Source organism: Enhydra lutris, unplaced genomic scaffold (genome assembly GCF_002288905.1).
Source record: "Enhydra lutris kenyoni isolate GAN:26980312 unplaced genomic scaffold, ASM228890v2 scaffoldscaffold102, whole genome shotgun sequence".
Taxonomy (NCBI): domain Eukaryota; kingdom Metazoa; phylum Chordata; class Mammalia; order Carnivora; family Mustelidae; genus Enhydra; species Enhydra lutris.
Genome location: NW_019154186.1, coordinates 484619 through 494370, shown reverse-complemented (window position 1 = coordinate 494370; position 9752 = coordinate 484619). Strand labels below are relative to the sequence as shown.

Genomic DNA, 9752 nt, shown 5'->3' with positions numbered 1-9752 from the left:
TTTATTTATTTGACAGAGATCACAAGTCAGCAGAGAGACAGGCAGAGAGAGAGAGATAGGGGAAGCAGGTTCCCTGCTGAGCAGAGATCCGGATGCAGGGCTCCATCCCAGGACCCTGAGATCATGACCTGAGCTAAAGGCAAAGGCTTAACCCACTGAGCCACCCAGGTGCTCCTAAGATTTTATTTGTTTATTTGACAGACAGATCTCAAGTAGGCAGAGAGGCAGGCAGAGAGAGAGAGAGAGACAGAGATGGGGAAGCAGGCTCCCTACTGAGCAGAGAGCCTGATGTGGGGCTTGATCCCAGGACCGTGGGCTCAATCCCAGGACCCTGGGATCATGACTTGAGCTGGAGACAGAGGCTTTAACCCACTAAGCCACCCAGGCGCCCCTATTTCACTTCTGATAGTACTCAAAACTTTGTTTTTGTATCAAGGCAAATGGCAGAGTGATTTACTGAACAATAATACATTACACATCTCAGAGGAGTATCTTACACAAAATATTCATCAGAGGACCATCACAAGAGAATTGTTCAATACATCCAGAAAGTCCATAAAAGAAATTAAGAAAACATGTAAAATATTGCTAAATATTATGGCAAAATGCAGCAAAACAAAACAAAATCCAACCTAGTAAAATACAATTTTAAAGAATTTTCATGGAACCTTAGCAAAGTAACAAACATGTGTTGAGCATCTTCAATATATAAGACACATGATAGTGTTGGCAGATATAAAGATGAAGACTTAGTCCTTGTATTCATAGTACTTGCCATGTGCAAGGGGAGTCAGAACTAAGTTCAGTTCAGCAAACACTTATTGGCATTCCTACCAAGCAACAGGCTCATGTTAGATGCAGGGGGTAAACAGATGAGTAAGGCCCAGACCCTGTCATAGAGAGACTTATGATTTAGGGCATTATATACCTGGGTGTATCCTTTTGTATGTGTGGAGGTGTGTGTATTGTATAGGAACCAACATAAATGCAAAAAATTTTACTGCACTTTGGGAGGCTATAACAGGGTGTTAACACTACATAGGGAAATTCAACACAATATAGGGAGGAGATAAAAGGAGGAGGTGGTAGAACCTGAGCTGAATATTAAGGATATGTTAACTGGAGAATGGGAATATCATTCCATGCTGAAGGAAAAACAGTGTGACTAGGAAACCACAAGCAGTTCAGAGGGCGGATGATGTAAGGGAAGGTCCACTACCAGCACTTTCTCTTTTGAAATTATTTCTCTCTTGAATTATTTTGAAACTCTTGTAAAATACCTAAAATAACTACAATGAGCCCTAAAGCCCCTCATTAATTTTCAAACACAATCACTTCAGTATAAGGCCATTTTACCTTGATCATTTCTGCAGCAGGTTATCAGAAGAATCTAGTATGGACTCCTTGTACACGTATAAAAAACCAGTTTCAGAACCAATACATGCCTATCAAGCAACTACTATGCTTTCATATCTTTTTTCCCCTCCCGTAAAGCGAAGCTGATTTTGTAAAAATATACTGCTGGGTGGCTGCTTGGACTAACTAAAACAAATTCAGACGCAACTTAGGTTTCATTGTGGCGAAGCTAAGGCGAGAGGTTTTTCGTGGGTTTTCGTTGGGGAGACATGGAGACGAAAAAGATAGGGGATATAGTTTGAAAGAATTGGTGCGAAAATATGCCGGGGGGGGGCGCAAAACGAAAACACACACACACACACACACACACACACACACACACGCGGGGAAACAAGTTTCCAGGCTGGAATGAAAATTTCCTTTGTTCACAGACCAAGCCCCTTTCAATTTCAGTCCGCCCTTCATCCATCCCAGCAATTCTTGCTTCATCACTGCCAAGGGGCACCCAGGTTTTCCCATTCATCCTAGCTAGCAGAGCAAACATTTCTATCTCATTACTACCCCAAACCTCCAGGCTAAACGCGCTACTGCACTTAGGCTGTAAAATAAACTGAACTTTTAACATCTGCGTAAACATTTCAAATAAAATGCTGTAGCCGCCTACCTGGACCGGCCACCCAAGAACTACAATATCCAGAATACACTGTTTTCCCTTCCGCCTTCTACCAGGGCGATGCCTGACTAGATTTCATTTCCACAAGCAATAGTCACATGACACATTTCCTTTCAAGATGGCGGACAATCTCCCTTCGGAGTTTGATGTGATCGTGATAGGGACGGGTATGTGCGGCTCTGGGACTTCCCGAACAAAGTGTAGGAAATCTGTCTCGTTCCTACCTTCTCTGTCAGTGTTGACGTTTAGCGAGAAATGCTGGGGATTGAGGATGGGAGGGAGGATGGGAAGGAAGTGAGGTAATGTGGAGTCAGCGCGGGACTTGGCGGCTCCAGGGAGGGGCTTGGACCCCCGGTACTTAGCGCCGTTTGAGTAGGGGTCGATCTGGTCGATGCCGATTGCTGAGGTTGGTTGCTGCGGGTGATTCTGTAATTTCCTTAGAGCGAGGTGGGTTTGTAGTGTGGTGAGAACGCAGGGTCGGGATTTTATCAAAGAGACGTTTTTGGTATGACACGATTCTCTCCTTGTTGATTTCAAGGTGATATTCCCCATCATGTTGTCTCGCCCTTAGGAATTTTTCATATATTTATGTAGTCTTAGGGTGTAGTGCAGCTCGGATACAGCTCGGTCCTCAGGTTTTCCAGAAAGATGCTCATTGTTGCTCGTGTATTAATTTACTAGGATAAGGACACGGATTCTTTTCTATTGTGTTGACAAGCCTAGGGAATTGTATTTTGTTGAGGTAGCCATTCCTGCTTTATGATGCTGGAAGATAGCGTTTTGTTCTGTATCACCCATCTATCTCCTCACGACTAAATGAGCTTGAGAAGCTTCTGTGAATTTCCCTTCAGGTGTGTGACCTTATCTTCCCCTAGTTTACCCATCATTTATTCTCCATGTTTTGGGTGGAGCCAGAAAAACCCCTGCAATTTCTAGTTGGCAAATTCAGCGTACAACCCGTGGCAGAAGATATTTGGCAGCAGTTGGTATTTTGTTTTTCTTAATAGTGTAAAGGGCGGATTTTAGATGGCATGAAGTAGGATGTTGAGTGGGGTTTTCTCCTGTTTGCAGAATGTGGTAGGTTGGAGAAGCTCTGGTGGATAAGAACCTGTCGATTGTGTTATGAATAGAGTTTTGTCTTCTCAAACAGTAGGGGCAGCCATGTTTCTAGGGCGGGAGTAAAAATAATAGCTACCTGGTTTTGAATGCTTATTATTTTCTAATTGAGGTGCTAAGCACTTTAGAAGCTGTTTGTACAACAACCTCAGAGTAGGTATTCTCTACACTTTACAAAAGAGGAAAAGGGGGTTTAGAAAGTTTGTCCTGTGCCCAAGATAACACAGCTGGTAAATTTCCAAAGGCCCATTCCATCTCAGAAGGAGAATCTGTGCTTCAGACCTTCAGAGTTAACCCATATTGATAGAAATAATTGAGAACAGTTGTTTCTAGACCTTGTTTGGCCTTTAAACAGCTGTTTGAATTGCTAGGGCACTTAATCTCTTTGAGCCTCAGTCGTCTTGTTTTTAAATACAGAAAGGGTAAACTAGATATTCTTTCAGGTATTGTCTAACCAAAAATTCTCTTATTCTAGTTGCACCTGGGTAAGTGGTCTGAGGACAGTAAAGACATGTGTATTCCCATTATGAAAACTGCATGGCTTCAGGTAACTTGGCTGTAGTTGCTGTGAACAGATGTTGGATGAGAGCTGGAAGGAGCCAATTGACTATTCATTTGTTCTCTCCAGTCTATCCTAAAATCGAGAACAACATCCATTTTTGAATAGCTGTTATACCATATTTGGATTCTATATTATTGCCTTTCTTTTTTGTTACCTAGGAACTTGGGGTTTTTTAAAAATTTTTTTGAACCATTATAAGATTTTTCTTATCTGGATTCAAATTTTAATTGATAAGAGTGTTAATTCCTATTATTAAGTGCCATTAATTCTTAAATAGTTGCTTTCTGGTTCAGTTCATAATATGGACTATATTCATTTTGTTAGAGTCTGTTATGGTAGAGGTAGGAAGATACTGTGAGTGATACAGAAAATTGCATTAGGCGGCATCTGGTGTATTTAGAAAAAGATTAATTTTAGACCTATTCCAGTGAAGGTAATATTATTTCTCAAATTATAGGAAGAACTTACTTGAAGTTAATTATAAGTTTTTTTTTATATCACTTAATGGTGAACATACTCTGAGTTTATCATGCACACTGCAGAACTTTATGTTATGAAGCTTTGTTTTTAGGTATGTTAAAAATGGGGAAATTGGATAAAAGTCATTTCGCAAATGATTCTAATAATTCCAGTCATTACTTAATTGAAATTATTGTTAATGTGTTTGGAATATTTTTCTTCGGAAATAGTTTGCTGGAAGTAACCTTACAAATGTTTGCATTAGGGGCACCTGGGTGGCTCAGTCCATTAAGTATCTAACTCTTGATCTCAGCTCAGATCTTGATCTCAGGGTCATTGAGTTCAAGCCCCATGTTGGGCTCCACATGCTGTATATGTTTGCATTACTAAGTACTAGCTTGAGTAAATTTTAGTAAAAGCAGCATTTCTTCATTTCAGTTTTACTGACAAAAGCAGAATTAAACCTGTATGTATCACAAACATGAAGAAATAGGCTATGAAATGTAATTTTTCTTTTAGTAGATTTAGCTGTGTAAAGAGACAATGGCTTCAAATAAAAACATCTGTAGATAATATTCAAATCCCTTTGTCCTTGATTAATTAGTTTTATTATTATTTATTTATTTATTTTTTTACTTTCCATATCACAAGATTTTTCTTAAGGTCATGTTTTGAAGAGATTATGAGAAGATAAAATTTTGTATGTATTTTCTTAGTTATGTTCATTTCTTTCTGATTACAAAATACAGGAAATATGTGTCAAACACCCAAAGGCAGAGGAATAAAATAAAGTATTTGAGCTGTGAAAATTATAGAAGAAAATGGAATAAGGAAGGGGGGCCATCTGGAGTCTTAAAGGAGAGGACAAAACTGAATGTAAGTGATGTTCTAGAGAGTGGCTTTCAGTTTGGGTACATGGTTGTCATTTTCAAGACATTTTGCCTTTTAAAAAGACATTGGAATGATAATTTTGTGGGCTATAGAGAAGTATCATTGGTTTCAGGTTAAAAATAGTCCTAGTAACTAATACCTCACTGGAGGTGACATCTGTGTAATCCGCAATCTGCATGAGAGCCAACAGTTCAACAGAAGAGCAGGCAAGATGGAAGTTAGGAGAACTGTGATAATATTGGCATGCTTCTTACATAGTGGAATCATTCAGGCCCTCGCTTAGAGCTTATTTTTATTTTAGAAATAATTCCATATGCTCAGAACATATTAGAAACATCCTCAACTTCTGCAAAAGCTGTGTTTGGGGGATGTCATTAGATATAAGTGATAGTTCATATCCTAGTGGGAAAGGAAAGAGACAAACACCTGAAGTGCAAGCCTATGTCAAACAGTAAAATGGCCTGGGACCAGTTTGTATAATGACAGACACTCGTTTTTCAGAGTATTCAACCCACATTTACTGAGAATCTAGTCCCTGCTTTGTGAACTTTACTGTTTTGCCTGTTTTCAGAGACTGGGATTCCTATAGTCACAGCCTCAGAACTGTTCTTAAGCCAATGAGGACTTACCATTGCATCCTTCTTGCTTTCTGAAGATGACACATAGGGATTCAGTCTGCATCCCTTTCCTTTCTGAAGTATACCACACAATTATACTTTGGGAGTTCTTTCCCTAAGATGGACTGTGGAGTGGGCTAGCTTAAAATTTTTCCTGCAGCAGATAAACACATAGATCCTTTTTGATTTAAGAGTTTTATTCCTAAAGATTATGGGGAAAGAAATGAGATAACCAAGATAACAAACATGGGAGAAATTACAAAGATTATTGCTCCTAAATTGTGACTACTTACCTAGATAAGTAACTATGTGTTCCACATAGTATGATAATAGATGAGGCAGCCTGGTGTAATAGGAATCACGTGACCTTTCTACTGGGTGACTTTGGGCAAATTACATGACCTCTTGGGATGCCAGTTTGTTCATCTATAAAGTGGGAGATTTGAATTAGGTGACCTATTTACCAGTTCTAAAGTTTACCATTGTGTAACCTAAGTATGACCCTGGGTCTTTGAAAAGGCTAAATTCTGTATAGTCCTTTTAAGGAGACAGGTCAGTGTTTAATATACTTTAGAAACGTGGGTGTCAAAATGGGTCATAAAAATTTTCTTGTAAACAGTAAGCTCCTTTTATCAGGAAGGTCACATAGGTAGCACGCTTCCATTCTTTGATGTTGGCTGATTATTATAATGTCAGCCTTGGCTGGCAACTCAGTGACTATAATGCTTATGGTGGTGGTACAACATCACTTCTCTAAATGTTGGGGGAATAGTATTGGTGCAGGAGGTTTTGTGAAAACACATTTACCAAATACCCCATATGTGACTTCCCACATATATATCTTACTTACTCTTCTCCCAGGATACCTGTATATATTTCTAACATGACAGGGTGCCCATACTTCTTCTGTGTTTCCAAACATACATACACCTATCATCTGTCCAGAGCTGAGTTGTGATTTTTTTGATGTGGTAATTGCAAGATGTCACCATTTGTGGGTCATGAAATTAATTCTAGCATTTAAAAAAGAGGTAGAGAAGAATACATCAGAATATATTACATGTAGTAAGGATGAATATAGTTCAATGAAACAAGTATTTTATTTGTGTATAACAGGTCACTGTAAAATACATACATGTATATACATACACATATTTTTGGAGGATTGTTGGGGCAAAAAGTCTTTAGAGAATATTAACTGAATAACAATGAATAGTAATGAAAATAGTATTTCAAAAGTCCTTTAGTTTTACAAATGCTATACCATTCATATATTTTATTTACTTTGACCCATATGTATCTCATTTGAGCAGTGTAGTGATAATGTAGTGATTGACAATATGATTCTGAAATGAGACAGATTGGGTTTGAATCAGCCGTGTCTCTTGTGCCACCTTACACATGTCTCTTAATGTCTAAGTTGCAATTTTCCATCTCTACATGAGAATAAACCTCACAGAGCTGTGTTGAGAATTCAATGAAATATTTCCTGTAAAATGTTTAGTAAGTGCTCAGAAAATGTAGTTGATTTTTTTTTGCCCCATGATGCCATTCCCAGGTGCTTTTATCATCACTGTTTCTACTTGAATGCATCCCAGGAAGGGCTTTCCATGGAAAGCAACAGAAGGATTCAGATGTCTGAGTCCTTTTCCTCCTCTTCCCATTGGCTGGTTGATAGTAAAGACCTTTGTGTGTCTATTACCACTATTTCTAACAGATTTCTTAATCTTGCAGGTTTACAGGTTTTCTATTTTTCTTTTTTCTCTTTGGTTCATCACCTTGAATTATTTGTCATTTTGTTTTGTCTAAAGGTTGTGAACAGATTTATCTTATTTGGGGCATAGTATGAAACTCTTCTTTGTCAGTGTAAGAATGCTGAAGGAGCTAAAGAAAGCCCCCAGATTTAACTGAATAACAATGAATAGTAATGAAAATAGTATTTCAAAAGTGAAATGCTTTGCAAGCCTTCAGGCATTTATTGATGGAAAAGTATGTCTTTTCTGCTCTCAGAACCTAGGAAAGTAAAGGGAGTCATCTAACTCTGGAGAAGACTTGTTGGGAGAGGTTTATCCTTCCCTTATAAGTTTGAGCCAGTTCCTCAGAGCTGCATCTGTTACTAGAGTTCCCTCTGCAGCATCATTTTCATCTCCCATGGCTCATGTCATTTTCTCATTTTCTCTAGTGTTCTCATGATGTTTTGGATAACTCAAGCTACAGCAATTAAAATCAAATATGGCTGCTCATCATCACATTCTGATGTTTAACATAAAATCCCAATGCACAGAAATAATTATAGTTCTGTATAATTGACCTGTAGCTCATGCTAAATCACCTGCTATTCAGTTTCAATGCAGAGTCTTTTAACTGAAATGTTAGGTTGTGCCTGATATGTATATGAATGGTTTTAAAAGTAAAATAGACTAAAAGTCTCTAAAAGTTTGTGTTGACATACATATTAAAAATTATGTATTAGTGTGTGGTGTGTGTGTGTGTTTGTCTGTGTGTATATAAAATGCTAGAGAGATTGGAAACATTTTGAGGATATTTAGTTGTAGCCAAGAAAATAGGGATACTTAGAAAGATTGATTCATTGTCTTTTTACTTTTTAAATAATCTTATTAAAGGGCATTGTAAAAAGAAATGGTAATTTATCACAGATAGTGATTTTCCAAAGCGTGATTATGAGAGCCATCATGTTATTATACTGAGGCTATTTAAAAAGTAGTTTGGAAATAAGAGACCAGGGGCAAAAGAGAGACAGACAGACAGAGAGAACAAGAGCAGCTTGGCCAGTATGGTGCTCAGTGTAAGTATTTTATCTCATATTGGATTTTTACCAAAGAGTTTAAATCCTGTTACTTGACTGATTTGGTTTATATCACATATCTTTTTTGTCCAGCCTAGTGTTACACATTGAGTTATAATGACTATTAATTAATGGAGTTTTAATCATTTTATTTTGCTTTGAAATGTTTTGGTCATATATCTGTGATCCAGATTTGCACATTTATTAAATTTATTAATTACTTTTCTAGTATATCTGCTGCTGAAGCGAGCACTAAATTACTTTTCTATATAAGATTAAATGATTATTATGGAAAAATTTATACAAGCTCTAGAGAAATAGGTGTTACATACAGATAAAAGGCATATTAGGAAGATGTTGAGTTGTGAATTCTTTTTCACATAAATTTTGTTTGAGTATAGTTGACACAGTTACATTAGTTTCAGATACACAACTTGGTGATTTGACAAGTTTATCCATTATGTTCATCACAAGTGTAGCTATCATCTGTCCCATTACATTGCTATTATGAGATCATTGACTGTATTTGTTATGCTCTGCCTTTCATTCCCATGCCTTACTGAGTTGTGAGTTCTAATCACAACTTTTTTCCTGTGAACTGTGTTACTTTGTCATGAGCTATCTAAGCCAAATAGATGACAGATAGTTTAGTACCTACAACACACTGTTAAACAAATATATGAGAAATATTTACTGTATATGAGTACTGTTCTAAGCTCTTAAAATGTATTATCTGATTCTCCCAACAACCCTGTCTGTGGAAGATATAGTTATCTCCATTTTACAAATATATAACCTAAGGCTTAGTTAAGTTTGACCTAGGTCAAGCTATTAAGACTAGAGCTGTTCTAGCTAAAACTGAGTTATTAGAATGAAGTTGTGAGATTCTTCCAACTCAAAAATGCCTTATACTATCAGTATTATATTAATGTGCCCTAGCTTTGTGGTTGGCAGTCAGTTCATTTTTGGAGTCACCTTTGTTGACATTAAAATCCAGATGCCAACAAAATCTTACAGTTTTAACTCATCATTTACAACATCATGACATCTGTGTTAGCTTGCAAACCTTTTGATGAAGGTGAACTGCATGACATGGTTGTGTTTATTTCTTTTTCTTTTTTTTTTAATTTTATTTTTTATAAACATACATTTTTATCCCCAGGGGTACAGGTCTGTGAATCGCCAGGTTTACACACTTCACAGCACTCATCATAGCACATACCCTCCCCAATGTCCATAATCCCACCCCCCCCAACCCCCCTCCCCCCATTA

At 37.5% G+C, this 9752-nt stretch overlaps 1 protein-coding gene across 1 annotated transcript in view; it reads left to right on the top strand.

The window, feature by feature from the left end:
* The first annotated feature begins 2131 nt into the window (after positions 1-2131).
* Positions 2132-9752, top strand: part of LOC111139356 (CHM, Rab escort protein 1) — a 164327-nt gene continuing 156706 nt past the window's right edge. Inside the window, exon 1 of the mRNA XM_022491620.1 lies at positions 2132-2196. Within this exon, the coding sequence (XP_022347328.1) occupies positions 2148-2196 (49 nt within the window). The 5' untranslated portion in view covers positions 2132-2147. The remainder of the gene's footprint in view (positions 2197-9752) is intronic.